This window comes from Coccomyxa subellipsoidea (genome assembly GCF_000258705.1).
Source record: "Coccomyxa subellipsoidea C-169, whole genome shotgun sequence".
NCBI classification, from domain to species: domain Eukaryota; kingdom Viridiplantae; phylum Chlorophyta; class Trebouxiophyceae; family Coccomyxaceae; genus Coccomyxa; species Coccomyxa subellipsoidea.
Window position 1 is genome coordinate 1,917,961 of NW_005178042.1, and position 21,771 is coordinate 1,939,731.

The 21,771-nt window shown below is 55.2% G+C and overlaps 4 protein-coding genes across 4 annotated transcripts; 1 reads left to right on the forward strand and 3 right to left on the reverse strand.

Moving 5' to 3' along the window:
• Positions 1 to 1,004: 1,004 nt before the first annotated feature.
• COCSUDRAFT_55396 (hypothetical protein) lies at positions 1,005 to 6,175 on the reverse strand (the record flags this gene model as incomplete). Its single annotated transcript, XM_005651870.1, has 11 exons — positions 1,005 to 1,319; positions 1,582 to 1,846; positions 2,099 to 2,302; positions 2,536 to 2,789; positions 3,146 to 3,232; positions 3,349 to 3,459; positions 3,648 to 4,790; positions 4,954 to 5,130; positions 5,305 to 5,385; positions 5,528 to 5,775; positions 6,163 to 6,175. The coding sequence occupies 11 exons, from the start codon at positions 6,173 to 6,175 to the stop codon at positions 1,005 to 1,007; spliced, it is 2,898 nt and encodes a 965-aa protein (XP_005651927.1).
• Positions 6,176 to 6,590: 415 nt separating this feature from the next.
• COCSUDRAFT_55397 (hypothetical protein) lies at positions 6,591 to 7,386 on the forward strand (the record flags this gene model as incomplete). Its single annotated transcript, XM_005651871.1, has 2 exons — positions 6,591 to 6,782; positions 7,258 to 7,386. The coding sequence occupies 2 exons, from the start codon at positions 6,591 to 6,593 to the stop codon at positions 7,384 to 7,386; spliced, it is 321 nt and encodes a 106-aa protein (XP_005651928.1).
• A 67-nt stretch (positions 7,387 to 7,453) lies between these two features.
• COCSUDRAFT_31992 (hypothetical protein) lies at positions 7,454 to 7,983 on the reverse strand. The gene has a single exon (XM_005651872.1). The coding sequence runs from the start codon at positions 7,803 to 7,805 to the stop codon at positions 7,467 to 7,469; it is 339 nt and encodes a 112-aa protein (XP_005651929.1). The 5' UTR covers positions 7,806 to 7,983; the 3' UTR covers positions 7,454 to 7,466.
• Positions 7,984 to 15,634: 7,651 nt separating this feature from the next.
• COCSUDRAFT_21365 (COG4-domain-containing protein) lies at positions 15,635 to 21,714 on the reverse strand. The gene is made up of 13 exons (XM_005651873.1): positions 21,401 to 21,714; positions 20,967 to 21,275; positions 20,709 to 20,831; positions 20,489 to 20,576; positions 20,185 to 20,324; positions 19,831 to 19,977; positions 19,288 to 19,485; positions 18,698 to 18,953; positions 18,352 to 18,415; positions 17,830 to 18,009; positions 17,233 to 17,395; positions 16,613 to 16,796; positions 15,635 to 16,190 (listed from the first exon to the last, which is right to left on the reverse strand). The coding sequence occupies exons 1-13, from the start codon at positions 21,584 to 21,586 to the stop codon at positions 16,033 to 16,035; spliced, it is 2,196 nt and encodes a 731-aa protein (XP_005651930.1). The 5' UTR covers positions 21,587 to 21,714; the 3' UTR covers positions 15,635 to 16,032.
• Positions 21,715 to 21,771: the final 57 nt, after the last annotated feature.

Sequence of the window (21,771 nt, forward strand, 5' to 3'; positions counted from 1 at the left end):
CCAGGCAGGGAACGTGTCTGTGAGGTACATTTGAGCTCAGTGACACAAGCAGAGGGTGAGGCATGCCTGTCAAAATCATGAGACACTAATTGGCAAAATCAACAGACTTCTGTGCACCCGCGCTGCGACAGACAGTGGGCGACCTTCTGCTACAAGATGATGTGTTGCTGGGCCTCTTGGTGGTGAAGAATACTGGTGTAATGATGGTTGTAAATTGTGTGGAGGTTCTCACACGTGCTGGTGCCTCGAGTGGACTTGAGAAGCTTCATCTTGCTTCTAGCACCAGTATACATCCCATTCATCAATTGATGCATTGCATTGGACACCTGTCCATTCCCTTCAATGCTATGCAACCCCGGTCATTTGATTTCCAATTGTTCTGCCTTGAGATTTTGGTTAATCTGCCCAAAGCACCCTCCGTACTTCCTGTGTGTTGGTGTCATATATGCTGTTTGTGCATGCCCAAATGCCGGACTGCCTCTAGACTGAGCAGCACCAACCACACATAAAATCCGACGTGATGTCTCTAAATGTATTAAATGTCATACAATATGGCGAGACACTGGCTTCTGCTTGCAGGCATACTGCCTGGTGCAACTCCTTCCAACCCTTCTCCAACAACAGAACAATGACGTACAATTGTGCTGGCTCAACCTCCAGCATTCCAATAATACAGCAACCTCCAGCATTCCAAAAAAACAGCAACCTCAAAGGCAACCAACGGGCAGACAACATGCAGCCGCCCAGTCAAGTACAGGCAGCATGCAAATGTATCGGTACAACCTTTACAACACTGCGCTCAACATTGTGGCAAAGCTGATTTGCCGGCATCTCAACGTCCTAAAGGTTTTAAAACCCCCTCCATGAGGACCCTTCACGCATTCCGCCCAGAGTGAGTCACCCGGGCAGCGCCCAGTCATCAGGCTGACTTAGCTGCAATTTGCCATCCCATGCTTGGCAGTCTAAGATACAAGAAATGCAGCGGTTGCCAGGGCCCTGTCAGCTCAGCCGATGAGCCTGCACAGGCTGTCCAGGAAGCCCTGTGGGAGGTTGGCAACACTGGAGGCTGCGGCTGGTGCGGCCTGTGCGGCCGGGGCGGCGGTCGGGGCGGGTGCGGCCGCCTTAGCCTTGTACAGCCCGCGCCAGCCCTCCTTCCCGTCCTTCTTCAGCTCTGCCAGGCATTCCATGGCGACGCGCCGAGTGTGTTCCAGGCTGAAGCTGCTCCTCGAGGCTGGGTCCTTCACAGGTGCCAGCGCCGCGGTCATGTGCTGGATCCACTTGTCGGCGCAGGGCGGCAGCTGCCGCGGTGACTGGACCGCCTGCAATGCCAGCAACTCAGGTCAGGACATTCCCCATCAACAACCGGCTTCCCTGGGGCCTACAAGGAAAGGGTCATCACTGGCAGCCTGAAATCAAACGACTGCAGCAGTATTGAAGATGGTGGGCAGGAAGAGTCTGCCAAGCAAGCATCACAGCCACAGCATGTCTCTAACCAGACTTCGCTGCAGTATCAAAAATTGCAGTCTCAGGTGATGATCTTGCAGGCAGGCAAGGGGAGAGGAAAGCAAGATGGAGGCGCACCAGAGCGATGAAGCCCATATACTGCGCCATCGCGAGCTGCCGGTGCTTGCAGGTCAGATTGTGGCCGGCCTTCCCCAGCGCCTCACGCACGCGCGTCACCTCACTCTCCGGCAGCTGCACGTACAGCGCCTCCAGCTGAAAGAATCTGTGCTTGCCGGAGAGCAGTGACGCCCCCACCGCGGCGATGGCGTACGCGTCCATGTCGCCACCGGTGACTTTGTGCGCCGGGTCGATGGCCTCGGGCATCGTGTAGCCCACCGTGCCCCTGCGCGCGCAGCCGACAAAACATCACTTTGCTTTCCTCAGCCGGTGCCACAACCCACCCAAGCTGCCGCCTTGCTCGCGCAGAAAGAGCTGTCATGGGGTTCACAGACACAAGACTCATCCTATCCCCTAAGATGCATCTAAGTGTCAGCACAGCGCAGAGTATAGGTACCAATTGTGGTAAGGCGACAGCTGGCGGCATGTGCCTAATTGCATGCAAGGAGAGGGGGGGAGGGGGGTGGGGGGTCCGCACCTGAAGCTGACAGGCTTCTCGCAGTATACAGCCAGGCCCCAGTCGCCCATGACAATGCTGTCGTCCTTGCGCACGAACACATTCTCCGGCTTAATGTCGTAGTTGTAGATGCCCATGCCGTTCGCGTGTATCATCCCGTCGCAGGCCTGTATCATGTAGTGCAGCTGCTGCTGTAGCGGCAGCGTGTCGCGGCCGGTACCACGCCTACAGAACAGCAGCTCTCAGCATTCGCCGTCAGGCGGCCTCAGTGCATCCTGCTCTGGAAGAGGGCCTTCCCTCTGAAACACAGGGAGAGGGCACACATTTGGAAACACGGTGCGCTGCATGCTCATGGCACATATGCAAGGTGGATGCCAACAGGAAGTAGTCAGGCAGCAGCACATGCCACCGGCCAGACTCAATGACACAAGGGCCACCGAGAATGGGCTTGTGCGCACCTGGAGATAGTGTGCAGATCGCCCTTCCCAAACCACTCCATCACCATGCCCTGCGGCCCCTCCTCATCCTCCAGCAAGACTAGCGGCCGTAGGATGTGCGGATGATTCATCCTCATCATTGCCTTTGCCTCGTGTATGAGGACGTCCTGCTGGCCCGCAAGGGCCATCTTCATTGCCACGGGCAGGCAGCCCTTCATGACAGCCCCGTAGCCGCCCTTAGCCACGTGCCGCCACGCCACACCGCTCTGTGCGCACTGCATTGCACAGCGCAGGATCAGTCATTCAATCAGACATACTATCAGTCATATCACCTAAGGACTGACTCACGCCTGACTCTTATTTCCAGAGTCAGCGCCCAGCATGACATCTTGGAAATTGCTTTGGCAACACCAGTGAGATGGTCCTGCCTCATGGTACGAAGATGACACAAGGAGGAGTGATCTACTCCTGCTGACATTTCTCAGCAAGCTGCGACAGGCAATTGATGAGCACATGCCCATGAGCACAGTGCAGATCAATCAGAAGCAGTCCACGCTCTTGCAGCACTCCAAGTGGGGCTGTTAGTGCATTTGGGCTAACGGCAACAGATCAGATGAATCCAGGCCCTTACCGGTGGGAGGACGGGCAGCTGTTGTGTGTTGGCCAGCATTCCCTTGCGCCGGTCATGATCGGCCTTGAGCTGCGCATTCTCCTTGGCCTGCACGACAGCGCACGATTTATACTAGCACAACAGGCGCATCAAGCGTCTCTGGCGCTACTATACACAGCATCGGCCAGCCAGTGAATGGGGCAGTCAAAAGAACGTGGGCTCACCAGTCTTTCCCTGTCGGCCTGTGCAAGCTCCTTCTGCAGATTGGCGTTGTGGAGATTGAATCTCAGGTTGTCATTTTCTCCCTGCAGGTCTTCCTCCTGTCGTTCCTTTGACTGCGCCATCACACACACTGATCAGCTTATGATCCGACACTTCCCAACGCATGCAAAGCCGGCCAGCACTCAGCCTCCTGTCAGGCACCTTATTAAGGCGAGCTGAACAGGGCTGCAACATGCAGGACATTCCTTCCTCTCACTTCGCATGCATCGAGAATCCAGCGAGGGGGTTGCATGGAGCTCACCGGCGGGGAAGGCGCGGGTCGTGTGGGGATGTCACTGCACTCCAATGACAGCGAGGCAGCAGCCGGCTGACGCTGTGTGGATGCACACAGTCCCAGGGTAGAAGGAAGCTCGTGGGCAGCAGAATGACCCATCGAAGAAGGGGAGAGGCTGAGCGTGTCAGGCAGCTCGGCAGAGGCTTCCTCGTGCACTGCAGGTGCGCAGAGGCCCAGGCTCGGGGGGAGCTCTGCTGCAGCGATGTGCTGCTCTGGTGCTGCACAGAGGCCCAGGGTGGTGAATAGCTGAACAGCAGCAGGTGGGTGCTGTGCTGCATCGTAGAGGCCCAGGCTGAAGGGGAGCTCTTCTGCAGCGATGTGCTGCTCTGGTGCTGCACAGAGGCCCAGGGTGGTTGGTAGCTCAACAGCAGCGGGCGGGTGCTGTGCTGCATCGTAGAGGCCCAGGCTGAAGGGGAGCTCTTCTGCAGCGGTGTGCTCTGGTGCTGCACAGAGGCCCAGGGTGTTTGGTAGCTGAACAGCAGCGGGTGGGTGCTGTGCTGCATCGTAGAGGCCCAGGCTGGAGGGGAGCTCTTCTGCAGCGACGTGCTGCTCTGGTGCTGCACAGAGGCCCAGGGTGTTTGGTAACTGAACAGCAGCGGGTGGGTGCTGTGCTGCATCGTAGAGGCCCAGGCTGAAGGGGAGCTCTTCTGCAGCGACGTGCTGCTCTGGTGCTGCACAGAGGCCCAGGGTGTTTGGTAGCTGAACAGCAGCGGGTGGGTGCTGTGCTGCATCGTAGAGGCCCAGGCTGAAGGGGAGCTCTTCTGCAGCGATGTGCTGCTCTGGTGCTGCACAGAGGCCCAGGGTGGTTGATAGCTGATCAGCAGCGGGTGGGTGCTGTGCTGCATCGTGGAGGCCCAGGCTGAAGGGGAGCTCTTCTGCAGCGATGTGCTGCTCTGGAGAGGTGCAGAGGCCGGCGCTACCTGGCCGCGCGGCAGTGCGGGGCTCACACTCTGGAGAGGATTCCAGCAGCCTGGAACTCGGGGGCAGCGCGGCTGTCGTGGGAGCGCGCGGTGGAGATTGATCCAGGCCTGGTTGTTCTGTGGCTGCATGCTCACACGCCTGTGAAGGGGCCAGATTCAGGGTCGAGGGCGGCAGCGGCGAGTCGTGAGTCTGCACAACACATCCACAGACATGTAAGCGGTGTCACCAGCGTATGTCATCGCACGACTCACTGCAAGACAGCCACATGCAAGCACCAGCACCGGACCCACCTTCAATGCAGGTCAACTCTTCACTGCCAGATGCAAGCTCAAATCCAGGCGTGGGCTCTCACCTGTTCACCTTCTGTGGCTGCAGGTTGTGCTGGCACTTCCAGCAGCCCGTCAGGAGCCTGTGTTGTCTCCACAGACTGTGTTAATGCCTGGAATCCCTCCTCTTCCACCACCGGGGGCTCCTGCACCTCTGCAGCCGGGACATCTGTCGCCGGTGCTTCCTCCACTTCCTCATCCGACTGCGCCAGCACAGCCTCTCATCAGCTTTGCACACCGAACCCTTCCATGCAGCACCAAAGACAACCTCTAGCGCCTGATAGATCGAGCAGCCTGCTTCAAGTTTGGCGGCAGTGAAGAAGGCCATATCAGTACAAAAGCTTGCGTGCCACAGGAGAGAATTGCGTGGACCTCACCTCCGGGAATTCTGCCGGGCAGCGTGGACTCTGGATGGGTGGAGAGTCCTGTGCTTCGCGCAGCTTCTCCGCCACCAGGAGCTGCACAAGTAGATCAAGGATCAGGCCAAAAAACGGATTTTTCAAGGTGGTCAGGCCTCCTTGGCGGCGCCATCTACGGGTGTCAAATGAATCTACCACTGCACAATGCATCTTCTGGAGATCCCTGACGGTCCGAGCTCACCTTGGTTTGGCACGCAACAAGCGCCTTCACGTAGTCGCCAAGCACGGCCTCCGCCTCAGCGGCTCTTTGGGTTCGCTGGCGGAGGCGGGCCTGGCAAATGGAGAGGTCTCTGCAATGGACCGCATTGCCACGACGGAGGTCTCTGATCAGCACATCACTGTTTGACAGCGCAGCCTGCAGCTTGGCGACTTCGTTGTTGCTTTGGTAGAGGGCAGCTTGTGTGACCTGGATGATGCTCTGCGCCTCGGCTAGAGCAACCTCACATTCTGCCAACCTTCTGCAGCACTGGGTTTGTGACGCTGCAGCGCCATTTTGCCTGCTTGTACGGGCGAAAGCAGCACGGGGCGCCATCGCCAAGTTTTGATTGCTGCACAAACAGACGAATCGAGCACCAAGATTGCAAGCCAGATACTTGTAGCCAAAATCTCTGGAAGCAAAACACAGCAAAGAAGCTTTTGGTTTTTGCATCTGCAGGCTGACCCTTCGGCAGTTTGGACTCGGCGGTAGCCTCTCTTCTCATAATCGATTCGGAGGTTCCGTAACTGTTTCTCGTAACCGCTTCGGGACACATTCTTGCAACATCAATGGAGCAGGAAGTCTGCGAGTCGAAAGAATTTCTAATACGAGGAACATACCGAAGTCCGGCATTGGTGTCCACCGTGTTCGAATGCGGCAGGCAATGCCCGAAACATGAAGTGGCCTGGTTGAGATGGGAGTGAGGAGATCGTGGCGTGTCGACAGCTTGCTGGAGCCCCTGTAAAACATGGAGAGAGGTGTGTCTATCCCGAAAACGTTTTCAAGAGATCCCCTTTCTCAACAGATTAGAATAGTGTTGGCCAGCACTGTTGGCAAAACGAGCATTGATACGTGTTACACAAGCAGCATGTCAATTAATTTGGAGCTATCAAGTACATCGATTTACTTGCAGTACAACTGGGAGCTCATGGATGGGTAGATGCTTCGCAGTCATAGTGCAGACAAGAGCTGCAGAGCCACACTTACGAGGACAAACTTTGTTGTTAGGCCAAGTCTGAGACCGGAGTGTGCTCCCCGATCATGCATGATGCCCGATAGAATTCGGCAAAGGGTGGCGGAGGGTGAGGTGGGGGAGCGTGCTGGCGCACGTGACGCTGCCGGGGCAGATGGCGGCGCGGCCGGCCGGGGGTACAGCGGCGGCAGTTGGCGCAAGCTCGCACTCGGCATCGCGCTCGCCAGCGGACTGGATGCCGTGCTCCTGGACGAGCTCTCCTCCAACGTGAGAGCCCTCGCAAGTTTGGGGTAGTAAGGACTGCAATTCGTAATCATGACATTGACATGTGCCTGGTCCGGCATCTCTGGAAGACAAATCTGAAGGACCGAGGACCGCCACTTCGGCCGCGCCAAGTCTCGGCTGCAAGCGCGCGGCCAGGTGCCTAAATTGTGTTGCTATTCTACCAATATCATAGTGATCAAGCTGCACTGCTTCAAGGGCATTGATGCTCTTTCATGAGCCTGAGTCTGCCTGCCTTGGGAAGACTTGCTGGCTCATGGGATCTTTCCCCGGGGCAAGGAGCAATAAGACTCACAGATGCACGCTGTCATAAGTTGTGCAGCTTCCCCTCAAAGCACATCCTGCAGCGATGTCAGCAGGTCTCATACCGGTGCAATGATGTCCTCAATAGGCCTGTCTTTACAGTAATGAATTGTGTAATGTCAGGTTGATTGAGCGGTACTGTCTTGCATGTGTGCAGTCGATGGCGCGGGTGTTTCGGGCGACGGAAACTGCAAAGGCAGAGCTGGGAGTGCAGGCGTACGGCCTCTCCATGCCCATGCTGGAGCAGGTGTTCTTGTCTGTCGTGGGCGAGAACCTGCACTCCTGATGCATCATGTTTTCTTGGCTTTCAGCGTTGATGGGAGGCGCTGCAGCCCATTTGAGGAACAGGACATGTGAAGGGACCTGCTAGCACATTGCACGAGCTCGCGCTGCAATGACCAGTGGGAGATGGCGGCAGGCAGCAGGAAGACAGAGCCATTCCTTTGTCAAAATTGAAAGTTGGCTTGAGTTGCATTGTATGGGGAGTTCCTTCGGATGGTGGTGGGAGTGGAGGCAAGTGGTAAGACTGAAGCGGACAAGGCCCGTCCTGGCATAGAAGGATGGGATGTGTTGCATTGCAAACGGTTGCACAATGGGATTCATGTAGAACCTTGACAGCTGGACCCTGAGCCCCCCATGTTGGCTTTTAAATGAACTCTGTTGGTCTTCAACAGGTAGTCGCCAGTGGCGCGACAATGTAGTCATTACTATGCAACTTAATGCCTCTTCAAGGAAAGGATTGAATCTATTGCATTTACATGTTGCGGAAGCTCCATCGCTGTACACATGTGATGATTGCCTCAATTGTCAATCAGCACATTCCTATGTCCTGGCGATCCCTATCCCCTTGATGCTGAACCAAGTCTGTAAAAGATTTCCATGCCAGGCTTGCTCTGTGTGATTAACACTGATCACCAATCTAGGTTACTCAATTTCTTGACCTGACTTGCTTGTGCATATTACATACTACTTGTATACAGCCTCTGCATACTTACCCCAGTCAATCTTCTATCTTATGACACAATCCATAATGCCAGCTGCATTTCGGCTAAGCAGCGCTAAGCATCGTTCATTCCTGGTCTCAACTTGCTGCACTGCGGCACATGCACCAACGTAATTTCTTGTGCAAAGGTCTCTGTGAGCTACATTAAAAATCGGTACGGACAACTTGAGGCTGTCCTGATACTGCACCCCAGCAACCAATCTCAAGCCCAAATGGTTCCGATTGAGAAGGCAAAAACTCTGCAACCAAGCCTCCCTCAAGTTGATCAACACCGCAAGCCCCAACTTGGCAGGCTTCATGACCTTTGCTTCAACACCAATTGCTTCATTAGCTGCTTCCACGCGGACCAACTCAGTCACTGTACCGCAGAACAATCATTTGTGACATGTCCAGCATGCTATGCTGTGCTAAATTTCAACAGCGCACTTGTGGTGCTGCGCACAGATATTCTGGCCGAGGGCCATGTCAGAAAGCCCAGATGACCAATCAGGTCAAGCACCATCACGGCGTGCTGCTAGAGAGGGCGCCCGGTACCAGGAACCCAGAGAAGCTCACTGGAGAGCTGTGCACAGGGCGGCGTGGTTGCGGCCTCGCCTGGTGAGCGCAGGTGGCGGCAGCCGCTGCCGGAACAGAGGGCTGGGCAGCGATCGAGGCAGCTGGGATAGAGGCCTCCTCGCCGGCCTCCTCGAGCTCATTCAGGCAGCTCTGCACGCTGTCACGGATCTCCTGCAGGCTGAACTGGACCCTGGAGCTCCTGTCCTTGGCCCAGAACATGGCGGTCTTCAAGAAATGGAGGTAGGGCTGCGCGCACTCCGGCAGCTGACGGGGGAACTGCACCTGCGCAAGCAGCAAGCCAGAAGATTTCAAAACACTCTCAGCAAAGCCTGACCATCAGCGGCTTCAAGAGAACGGTGCTGCATTCATATGTGAGATGGTGGGCAGGCTTCTCCACTGCAAGTACTCGGCCGATTGCAGTCTGCAAGAAATGCAGCAAGGACTTACATACGTCAGGACGATAGTTCCAGGACATCTCAGAAACCCAGAATACAAACAAGGGTCCAGGCAGCGCACCTTGTTGACGCCCTGGATGACGCCGATGTACTGCGCCATGCACAGGCGACGGTGGACGCAGTCAGCGGCCAGGCCAGCATCGGCCAGTGCCTTGTCGATGCGCGCCACCTCGCTCCTGGGCAGCACATTGTACTGCTCGCGAAGAAGGTACAGGCAGTGCTGCCCGGTGAAGAGAGTGAAGGCGATGGCGCAAATCGCATACAAGTCGACGCGGCGCGCCGTCGTCCGCTGTGCCGGGTCGATCACCTCCGGCGCCGTGTAGCCAATCGAGCCCCTGCGCGCACATGCCGGCACATGCGTCAGTCATGCTTGTCTTGCGCTGCTGGCTACCTGGGTGCTGTCATCTCAGCAATGCAGTGTACTGGTGTGCCACTCATCGTCTAAGGCAATTGCTCAATTCAAAAAACTCTACTGGATCAAAAGACAGCACGCAAGGTGCAAAGGGCCGCACTTGTAGGCCAGCAGAGGCGCGTCGCCGCGGACGGCTAGGCCGAAGTCAGTGACGGCCACGGATCCGTTTGCGCGCACGAGCACGTTCTCGAGCTTCAGGTCGGCATGGAAGATGCCCTGTTCGTGCATCTCCCCCACCGCGCCGATGATCTGCAGAAGTATCCGCAGCTGAATTTGCAGCGGCAGCGTGCCCCCGTACGGCCTGCATGCATTCGCACACGCAGCCTGAGAAGTTGCCATCAACACACGGCCTTTCCTCGTATCCCAGGAAGCTGGACTATCCAGACTTTGCAGGAGCATGTAATGCAGGGGTCTCAATGCAAGCTGTGACACACCATGTGGGAGCTAGGAGATCAGGGCAGTAAATGGAGGTCAGGATCTTGTGGAGTTCTGCAGCGCACCTGTAGCGGTCGGCAAGGCTGCCGAGCTCAAAGTGCTCCATGAGCATGCCCCGGACGCCGTTGCCGCAGTCGACCATGGCGAGCGGGCGGACGATGTTGGGGTGGCTGAACAGGAGCATGATGAGGGCCTCCAAATTGATGGCCTCCTGGTACTGGGGGCTGCTGGAGATGGGCACTTTCAGCGCCACCGGCAGGTTAGCCTTGTACACAGCGCCCCAGCCGCCCGAGGCCAGCGGCTGCCACTCCAGGGAGTCATACGTTGCCTGAATTGCAGCATCGGGGCTGTCAGGAACGCCCTCTGCTGGATGGTATTGTTCATGCACTGCGCAGGCCTGACATGTGAAAGGGTGCACAGACGGAAAGCAAACAGACACAAGTGCGGAAGCACATTGATGATCTCATCATCATTGACTGACCTGGGGGATTACTGACAGGGTGGCTGTGCGCTCGATCACTTCTATCAGGTGCTTGATCTCGGCGTCTTTCTGCGTGATGCCAAGACTCTGCCACCACACAGCAGATGGTCAAGCACCTCTCCTTACAGGGGTTGAGACTGATGACATGGCATCCTGATGTCATCGGACAATGCAGATGATGTCAGGCATACGTGGGCGGCATTTGCAGAACAAAACACTGGCATGTGATCAGGCGCGAGGGCTCACCAGGGACGAGTTGGCGGCCACGGCACAGTTCAACTGGGCTTGCAAGTCGTCCAAGCGCTCCTGCAACGCTGCATTCTCTGCCCGGCGAGTTGCCTCCAGCCGCTCTTCCTGCTCCCGGCTCTGCTCCTTGAGCTGCGCCATGTCATCCCCCTGCGATTGCATGACATGCTCAGTTCCCACCGAGGCTTGCAGGTCCATGCATGCTAGTGGGCATGCTCAGTTTAGACAACAACATGTAAATGTGTTTGTAGGCGGACAAAACTCACCATGGTCTTGATCCTGGCCTCTGCCTGGTGCAGCTGCTGCTGTGCCTGGTTGAGGCAGCACTGCAGCTGGCCACCCTCTGCCAGCAGACTCCAACAGAGCTCCCCGAGGTCATTCTCAGCTTGTCTAGCTGGCTGAAGCACGCTCACAGGAGACGTGGCTGCACATCACACAACTGGTATCACAGGAGGGGACGGCCAATACATGCTGTACATTTGCACGGCAGAGCACAACAAGAGGCGATGTTTCAGGAAGGCCTTGTAGCGCAATCACCTGCTTCAGGAGCTGCTTGATCTGTCTGGGTGGCTGCATTTTGAAGCGCAGCTCCATGGACGCTCCTCTTGAGCTTCTGCAGATGGGCATACAGACAGGACTAAGCACATTTCCTTGACTGGAGTTTGGCACCATTGTATCAATACATGCACTTGCTGCAGAAAGCACGGTGTGCAAAAAGGTGGCTTATTTCCTGAAATGGCATGTAGGCCGCTCACCTGTGCTTCTTGCTGCTCCTGCGCCTTGAGAGCCTGCACAAGCAGAACGAGGATGCAGGTCAGTCCTTGGTAGCCTTCAGTTGCCAGGCCGCTATGGCGAAATTTTGTCATTTATGTCATCGCACGACTCACTGCAAGACAGCCACATGCAAGCACCAGCACCGGACCCACCTTCAATGCAGGTCAACTCTTCACTGCAAGATGCAAGCTCAAATCAAGGCGTGGGCTCTCACCTGTTCACCTTCTGTGGCTGCAGGTTGTGCTGGCACTTCCAGCAGCCCCTCAGCTGCCTGTGTTGTCTCCACAGAATTTGTTGATGCCTGGAATCCGTCCTCTTCCACCACCGGGGGCTCCTGCACCTCTGCAGCCGGGACCTCTGTCGCCGGTGCTTCCTCCACTTCCTCATCCGACTGCGCCAGCACAGCCTCTCATCAGCTTTGCACACCGAACCCTTCCATGCAGCACCAAAGACAACCTCTAGCGCCTGATAGAGCGAGCAGCCTGCTTCAAGTTTGGCGGCAGTGAAGAAGGCCACAACGGTACAAAAGCTTGCGTGCCACAGGAGAGGATTGCGTGGACCTCACCTCCGGGAATTCTGCCGGGCAGCGTGGACTCTGGATGGGTGGAGACTCCTGTGCTTCGCGCAGCTTCTCCGCCACCAGGAGCTGCACAAGTAGATCGAGGATCAGGCCAAAAATGGGTTTTTTCATGTTGGTCAAGGTCCTTGGCGGCGCCGTTTACGGGTATCAAAAACATTGAACACTGCAAAATGAATCTTCTGGAGGTCCCTGATGGTCCGAGCTCACCTTGGTTTGGCACGCAACAAGCGCCTTCACGTAGTCGCCAAGCACGGCCTCCGCCTCAGCGGCTCTTTGGGTCCGCTGGCGGAGGCGGGACTGGCAAATGGAGAGGTCTCTGCAATGGACCGCATTGCAACGACGGAGCTCTCTGATCAGCACATCGCTGTTTGACAGCGCAGCCTGCAGCTTGGCGACTTCGTTGTTGCTTTGGTAGAGGGCAGATTGTGTGACCTGGAGGATGCTCTGCGCCTCGGATAGAGCAACCTCACATTCTGCCAACCTTCTGCAGCACTGGGTTTGTGACGCTGCAGCGCCATTTTGCCTGCTTGTACGGGCGAAAGCAGCACGGGGCGCCATCGCCAAGTTTTGATTGCTGCACAAACAGACGAATCGAGCACCAAGATTGCAAGCCAGATACTTGTAGCCAAAATCTCTGGAAGCAAAACACAGCAAAGAAGCTTTTGGTTTTTGCATCTGCAGGCTGACCCTTCGGCAGTTTGGACTCGGCGGTAGCCTCTCTTCTCATAATCGATTCGGAGGTTCCGTAACTGTTTCTCGTAACCGCTTCGGGACACATTCCTTGCAACATCAATGGAGCAGGTAGTGTGCGAGTCAACAGAATTTCTAATACAGTGAACATATCGAAGTCCGGCATTGGTGTCCACCGTGTTCGAATGCGGCAGGCAATGCCCGAAACATAAACTGGCCTGGTTGAGATGGGAGTGAGGAGTTCGTGGCGTGTCGCCAGCTTGATGGAGCCCCTGTAAAATATGGCGAGAGGTCTGTCTATCTCAGAAACGCTTTCAAGAGTTCTCCTTTCTCACCAGAGTAGAATAGTGTTGGCCAGCATTGTTGGCAAAACGAGCATTGATACGTGTAACACAAGCAGCATTTCAATTAATTTGGAGTTATCAAGTACATCGATTTACTTGCAGTACAACTGGGAGCTCAGGGATGGGTAGATGCTTCGCAGTCAAAGTCCAGACAAGAGCTGCAGAGCCACACTTTCGAGGACAATATTGTTGTTAGGCCGAGCCTGAGACCGGAGTGTGCTCCTCGATCATGCATGATGCCCGATAGAATTCGGCAAAGGGTGGCGGAGGGTGAGGTGGGGAGCGTGCTGGCGCACGTGACGCTGCCGGGGCAGATGGCGGCGCGGCCGGCCGGGGGTACAGCGGCGGCAGTTGGCGCAAGCTCGCACTCGGCATCGCGCTCGCCAGCGGACTGGATGCCGTGCTCCTGGACGAGCTCTCCTCCAGCATGAGCCCTGCAGCAACTCAAAGACACTCAACTCCTGACTTGGTGTCTCAACAGACACCCACCAGCCAACGATTCCAGACGTCAATAGGAAACGGAAAATTGTGTGAAAATGAAAGCAGACCCCTCTGACAGCTTCAAAACGAGTGCTCCCAAGAAGCTGTGAGGCCTTGCATACATAAATAACACAGACTGAAAAGCGTGAGGTCGATGAGCAACATGCAGGCCCCTGCTCGCGCTCTGCAGGCACCAAAAAGTGCAGCTTTACAAAACTGAACACTCCTGCTGTGCACACGTGAACTAAAAGAAGATGGTCTGCCAGCATCTGAGGGTCCGAGAGGTCTTTGAAAGACCCTCGTTGTACAAAACCCTCTCCTGTGTGGGCAAACTTAATCTGCCCAGGGTGAGTCACCCGGGCAACGGCAGGTCATCTTTCTGAGTACAACAAGCTGACTTCCTGCCCTCTGCAGCGGCAGGCAACTACCCGCTGCAAGGAGGCACTGAAGAATCCCGCTGTAGACCCTGGTACTGAGAAAAGCAGCGGCTGCCAGGGGTCGGTCAAGGGGCCCCAGGAAGGTTCCTCTGAGTGGCTCGAGAGGAGCGGCTGCTGCGCTGGCGGCAGCCGCGCACCGGCCGGCAGCCTTACATCATGCCCCCATGTTCTCTGCCTGCAGCCGCGCCAGACACTGGCCATGCTCTAGGTGCGGTCCAGGCCGAAGGTGATCCTATTCTCCTTCTTCTTGACGAGTGTCAGCGTGCCCTGGAGGTAGGTCATCTAGTCTCTGGTGCAGGGCGGCAGCGGCCGCGGTGACACCAACTGCATGCGCGCAAGCCGGATGCTGATCAGATATCCTTTCAATGCTGATCAGCAATTCCCACTACAAGAGACGGCTTCCCTGGCAGCAAGGGGGCCACATTCAACAGCATGAAGGCAGGTCGCTGCAGCAATTTCTGAAAGTGTTGGGCTGACTTGAAGACCTCTCAGTATACCGTGTTGTGAGTCAATCTGCCCAGCGCACGACTCAGCACATTGCCTATTTTGGCAGCCGCCCCACCAATCAGGAGGAATTGAACATGGCGCACGCCCAAGTTCCAGGTGCTCAGCATGCAGGAGATGAGAGCAGGGAGGAGATGCTGGGGCAAAGAACAAAGATATATAAAAACCCGAGATGAGAAAAAAAGGCAGGCTGGAGGATTAGCCCCAACCTGCTTTTCACTTGCACTCGCATGATGAAACAACAACTCGCATGTTAACAGATCAACTGGGCATGTCAGGGATTAAATTTGCTCCCATAATTTGTCCTCGATGGAAGCCCCGTCTCCACTTCGAATGTTATTAGCTAGTTGGAGCGATGCAGTCTTGATGAGCCATTCCTTACTCCTATCAACAGATTGATTCGTATAAGGTTATATCGCAGGGCAGACGAGCACTTATAGTGGCAAAGTGTGAATAGCATACAGAAGACAAGAGTTATGGAACAGTGAAGATATTGTGCCCTGTTTGCAGCTTCTGACATACTACTTGGCACAGAGGCGCTGCAAACACAATCCTGCATTCAGCGATCCGTTTTCCGTCGTCTCAAGTAGACGATACAGATGGTTTCAAGGAACCCGGAGAGATCAGGACACTAGGCCGATCAGGATCCACTTGCAATTCATCTCCTATCTGTCAACTCATATCTCATTCTCGAAGGAAGCACTCGTTCGTGTGTGCTGGTTGGGGCCAAACCGTCGCCAGCAGGCCGGGTACATAATCGACTGAAATGGCATCATTGTCACCCAAAGTGGGCTAATGACCAAATACAATCCGATGCGGCCATGCAACGGGTTCCTGGCCTGGGCTGCAATAGGTCCCAGGTTCAAACCTTGGCGGTCGGTTCCTTCCTTTCTCCCTCCCTTGTCTGCATGTTCATTTTTTTGCTTTTCAGAAGAATCAATAGACGGAATTCTTCTATTGATTTGTCTGTTGCTCATGCGCCTTACATTTTCGTTTTTTAAAGGCATGCCAGAGGCGCCAGAATCACCGCCTGGCAGGAACGGTGGCATTGCAGGAAAAAAAATCAGCCAGGAAGATGGGCCTTCGTAGCTGGGCCTATAAGCAATTATTAGGTGTGCACTTGTAAGTCTGCAACGACGTAAGGAAAGTCGGAAATTTAATTATGCACACTTGCGGCGCTACTTTCATGCATGCACGGCAACTGTTCGCGCACGCATACCTGTTTTGCATATCTGCTGATGGTTCTATCAATAAGGACGTCTGACGTCGACAACAGTCAGATTTGTTCTAGGAATCTGCTGCGTCACCAACATCAGAAGTTACTCACGGTCCATAAGCACAGCTGACATCAGTTCTGAATTTGCAAACTTCATGAACTCTCTGATCAGAGAACAATTCTTTGTCAATGCTGCACATCGCCAGTTATCCTCACACCCCGTCGCCATCTTCTCTTGAAACTTGTGGCAACGACTCCAGCAAGAGTCAACCTAAGCTATCACTTCCAAGTTGGAAAGATATCCCTGTCAGGAAAACATCTCACAGGTCCAGCGCGGCGATCTCGTGCGGCTCAAAGTCAGTGCGCTGCCCCAGAACTTCCTTGACCTGCGCCTCAGTCAGGCGCCAGGTGATGGGCCCTGCGTTGTGCCCCCAGTAATCCATCACCTCACTCACGCTCTCCAGGCTCAGCAGAGTACCTGCACCAGCCGCGCACACATCAACAAGCCATCTTACTTCCATTCTTTCAGCCAAATGCATACAGGCTGCCCTGCCCTTCATTGTTGGTGCCACAGCCAAGAAGCTGCAACGAGCTCCTTGACGGCCAAAATGTATGCAGTTCAGAGAGGCGATTCCTGCACCCTGAATGCTACAGCTGTAAGAAACGCCAAGCCAAGATGACAAAAAGTCATTTCCAGCAGTCTGTCTGCTCCAGAACAGGTGGCCTGTCCCGTCTGCTCTCTGCCGTGCCAAGCAGACAACTCGCAATGGTTCGGGTGCGCACACCAAGGGGTTTCTCTGGACACTGCGGGCGCACTCATCTGCTCTCTGATCTGGCAGCCAGACAGCGCACAAAACATTTGCGCTAAAGGTGTTTTCCCTTGATACTGCGGGGGCGCACCCATCTGGTTGAGTATGGCGAATTTGTCTCGTACGGTGCGCTGGGTGACGTTGGAGAGGGTGGCCACGAGCGCTCTGACGTCTCTGTCCAGCTGCAGGCCCCCCAGCTGGTTGAAGGGCTTCAGCCGCAGCGTCGCCTCAACACGCTCCACCACCTGCCCAAAAGGCAGAGCGCAGTCAGATTTCTAGTGTATAAAGTTGCACTTTCTGCATACAATAATCTGATGGTAGGACTGTCAGCCTTGCTGAGGTAAGCCTTGCTGAGGTAGCCCTGCTGAGTCACTGAAAGTATTGGCCAGCATCACATGACATGAGCTGTACTGGCTGTACGTCCCACTTGATTGGCCTACCACTTCAAACAGGTGCTGATGTGCGCTGACACAAGGGCCAGGTGCACCATGCAGAGATGGCACAAAGACTTTGCCCTGCGCAATACGGGGAGGCATACAAACTTCATGAGCACAAAACCATCAATGAAATAGCTCTGCTGTCCGGACCATCTTTGCACATCTGCAGGCTGCAGAGTGCACATGCATTTATAATATGTAAAACTGAATCACGTTTCTCCACAGGCGAAAAGGGCATCAGCGCGGCGCGTGCCTTTTCGAGGAGGGATGCGACGAGGGCGTCGTAGTTGTTGGGGGTGAGGAAGGGCTGCAGCCACTGCAGGATGGCGCAGAGCATGGCCAGCAGCGCCTGCACCCAGGTGTCCTCCACCTCGTTGCGCGCATACTCCTCCTCACTCAGCTCGTAGCTCGCGCCCGCCGCCTCGTCCAGCATCGCCCTGGCGCCGTCACCCCAGCATGACTCATCTCTCTGGCACCCTCACCCATGCAGCTCTGCCCACGAAAGGATGCAGGGACACGCTAGCTTTGTATCCCTCTGGAGCCTAAAACATCGCGTGACCTCTATCTTGGGGACTCTTTTTCGGGACATGCAAAGCAGAGATATGCAGCACGGTCTAGACCAAACTTAGCGCACCCCTTCATAAATGCGGAGCATAGGGGTGTGCCGCTGCATAAGGGAGAAGCGTGCAGCAGGATGTAAATGTGAGGATGCGTGAGAGGGAGAAAATGCAAATGGATGACAGGTGGAAGGCTCCTGAGGTGAGAGGGTGGGTGGGATGGTGGAACACAGGGGGCAGCAAACACACACCTGTAGAAGGCTGCTGAGGTGAAAAGTAAATCAGAGGGTAGACGACAGGGGCGGTAGACACACCTGAGGCGGGGCACGATGGCGGTGCTCAGCTGCTCCAGGGCGCGGGCGGTGATATGGGCAAAGTCGGAGGAGGTCTTGGAGAGGTCGGCCAGCACGCTCTTGATGCGCTCGCGCTCGTTGCTGGACCCGAAGAAGTGGTACGACGAATCCTCTAGCTCCTCGCGCAGCTTCCCCACATACCTGCATGCCCCACGAGTCACTTTGCTGTCACTCGGGGGCCAGAGAGCTCGAATGGCAACCACGTTTTCATAACGGCTGGCCTACTGGTGAGCCTCCTGATTGTTCAGTAAGAAGTGTGTATGAGATGATCTTCTGTAAGCAACAGCACTCTCCACAAACACTCTGAAACCCAGCCTAGAAAAGGTCCTCATACGTACATTGAATAAGTACCAGGCAGGATGTTAGAAGCAGGTCATGCGCATGGGCCTTAGAAACACAAAACAAGCGTAAGTTTTGTTCCCAAGGACGATCCAAGCCTTGCTTTCCAGGGGCAATAGAGGGGTGGGCCTGGGGTGGGCTCACGTGGCGCTGACGTCCGCATTGTTGAACACTGCAGCGTACTCGGCTGGGTTGCCCGTTGGCGCGACTATGTTGTCGCCCGTCGCAGCCGCCACAGCTTGCGCCAGCCTGGCAGCACCCGCCTGCCACACACATTCCCCTGACTTAATCGTGTACTTGTACAGTAATCTGCTTGCAAGGGAGCGCAAGCATGCCCCATAAAAATTGTTGAATGGCCAACTCACAAAGGTGGAAAACTCATGCATGCAGGCATTGCCTTCTACTCTCCCATTGCAGCCAAGGAGGGGTGGTGTCACAAATTATCAAGATCACTAGTACACAGACATGTTAAGGAACCCCTGAGTCACACAAAAACAGGGTGCATGTTGCAAAAGCAGCACCTTCCAGTTGAGCTCAAGGGCGGTGCGGAGGGAGTTGGAGAGCAGGTTGTTGATCTGGCCCAGGATGGCGCAAAGGCACTGCAGGTTGCCGGTCGCTAGCGCGCGGCGACCGCACTTCTGCAGGATGAAGAACACGTCGTCCACCATGCTCGTCGTGAGAGCGTCCGCGCTCCACTCGTCGATCGCAATTGCCTTGCCCACGTTCTCCTCCAGATAGAACTCCTCCTGCCATGCCAGTGGAATTGACCTCAGGACGCCAGAGCAAAGTACAAATTGACTGATCCTATATTTTAGCATGGCTGTGGGCAGAGTGCGGCATGGAGTTCAAGCCCAGTCAGCAGGGTTGATGCGTCTATCACCGGATGACATGCTGTCCCTTTGATACAGCGCCTTGTGGAGAAAGGCCAAGGCTAAATGTGGGAACAGCAGACGCGAAATGCAGCGTCAAGATCACGCGTTACTCCTTTTCTGCAATCCTCCAATGTCACCTTCTATCCTTCGTGCCAATGTTTCCAATTTGTGCATTCGTTTTTATCCTTCAGACCTTCAGAGGGCGCACCAGGTTGATGTAGTAGGCGATGAGTTCGCGCACGGTGACGTTGAACTGGCCGCTGCGGAAGCTGTTCTCCAGCGACGCGGCATCGGCCTTGGGGGAGCCAGAGCCGGCGGCGGCGGCCGTGAGCTTGGCGAGCATGAACTGGTTGTACTCCTCGCTGCGCTGGCACAGCAGCAGCATCTCCTCCAAATACCCCTCTATCTGCACCCCGCCAGCACCAGACACGTCACTCAATTAGACTACCACCCTTGTGAACCAAAGCACAGAGTAATGAATACATCTATATCGTACATGTGTGTAGAATTCCTGACCACAACTGCATCCTTTCATTCTTGAAGCCTGAGAGACCGAGCGCACAGTATTATTGTGCAGAAGCCTTGCAGGCAGCACGAATTCTTTGAATCTTTCCAGCATGTAACATGAAATGCCATGCAACCCAGCAAGTTCCGCCGCAGCAATAAAGTAAGGGGCAGTGACAGCTTGATGCAGCGGCCAGCTATACAAAGACTGCAATATCCCAAGGGTGAGGGCAGCAGGGTTGCTGACCTGGCGGGGGTCGACGGCGAGGGAGGCCTGCGCGGGGGCGCTAGTGCGCTTGGCAACACTAAGAGTGCCGATCTCGCCCATCAGCTGCTGCAGCCGCCTAAACTTGATGTAGCGCTGCATGATCTTGGTTCCATGCTGGTCGCACAGCTGCACACACGTTGCGCAGGTGTCAGCCAGCACACCACTACAGTCCAGCATTTTCAGGCAGCCACACTCCAGCCCCCAAGAAGCTCTTGCTCCTCACGACTCACACTCTTCAGAGCAACATCCATTCATTAACACTCCATGCTCATGCGACTAGAACCCAGGCGAAGAAAAGGAAAGAGTAAGGAAATGACAGGCAGGTGCCAGCACCTGCTGGAGGCCTAAGATCGCCTCCACTGCTGCCTCGGGCCCAAAGGTTCCAGAGACAAACTGCTCGTTCTCGTCCACAGCCACGGCAACATCCTTGAACAAGTTGGTCAGCGTGCCCACGTACTCGCTCTCTGCTTGTTCTGCAACAGCCACACATTGTAGTTTTCAGGGGCCTCACCCCTCCACTGGCACATACCTCCCATAGGTATGTAAATACCCTGTTACCATGCAGCAGCAGAAGTGGAAGGAGCAGAATTGCTTATGAGGCTGGGAATGGTAAGTCAGGTGGGAAAGGGATGGATACCTCCGCCTTCCACCAGCGACGTGTAATCCTCCTCTGCCCTCCTAGAAATGAGATCCCTCAGGTACACCAGGAAAGCCTGCAGCCCCTCCTCCTGCGGTGCCACCCAGTTAAATTCATTCTCCGGTGCTAAAATTTGTGCATGCCTTGTAATATAACATGGAACTGAACTATTTCTATCCCGAAAACGAGCAAGCATAAAAAATTAAGGCTTGCGCTCAACACTTGCCTGCAGGCCCAGGGGAGCAAAGAGCCTGGTGAAGCGCAGCACAGCCTTGTGATCGCCCTTCTGCTTTGCTTCGTCAAGCCTTGTTTGTATCTCCTGCCGCAACCTCACTTTGGCTTCCTCGATCACCTGAAGTTGCCCACACAAAGTCATCACTACATTGTCATCTGACGTGTACTTTACTGGTGATGATGCGTTGCACCTACATGCGTAATGCAAGCGAAACGGACTGTTATAAGACAAGGCGAGTCTCACCCGCCGCTGATCCTGGAGCTGCCGGTTCTCAACCTCATCTGCCATGGTGCCAAAGCGCCTCTCCAGCTCGAGGTACTTGCTGACATGCTCTGCTGCTGTCTCGTAGTCCCCAACTTCCAGCGCGGCACGGATGCCCTCAACAGCGTTTGAGCGATCCACCACAATGCTGATCCTCTGCAGGGTGTCATCAATGCGCGACTGAGCTGTGTCCAGCTCGCGCACTTTGAAGCTCACACCCTCTGACAGCTCTGACGTGCTGTGTACGCTCGCTGCAAGCTGCTGCGCATCTGACAGGAGGCTCTCCAGGACCTGCAGACGGCCCAGGCTTGCTAAAAGAAGGGAGAACTGATGCTTATTTGCTGGACTGTACTGGTTGTTCTTCGAATTATGGCAAGATGAGACATGAATGGAGGTCGGATGTGACTGAGGGTTACATCTGACGCTGAGTCATGCAGATTGACAAATCCCTTCTCGATCTCAGCTCTTTTGGACAGCAGCTGCTCCAATTCTGCCTCGATGCTCCTCTCTCGTGCGACTGTCTCATGGAGGGCGCGATTAATTTCGTTTAAATTTGTGAGCCTTTTGACCGAGTTGAAGTCTACAGGAGCCAGCACCGACATCTCGAACAAATTGCTCAGCTATGTCCCAAGATGATCACATATGTATTTATGCATGAAATTGTTTTATGCCGGTGCCAAGCTGTCCCATCAACAGGTGATGACTCAAACATTACAATGCATGAAATTTGGTATTGTTTGTAGCTTGAACACGGGGTGGGAGGGCCAAGGAGAGACAGACCACGTTA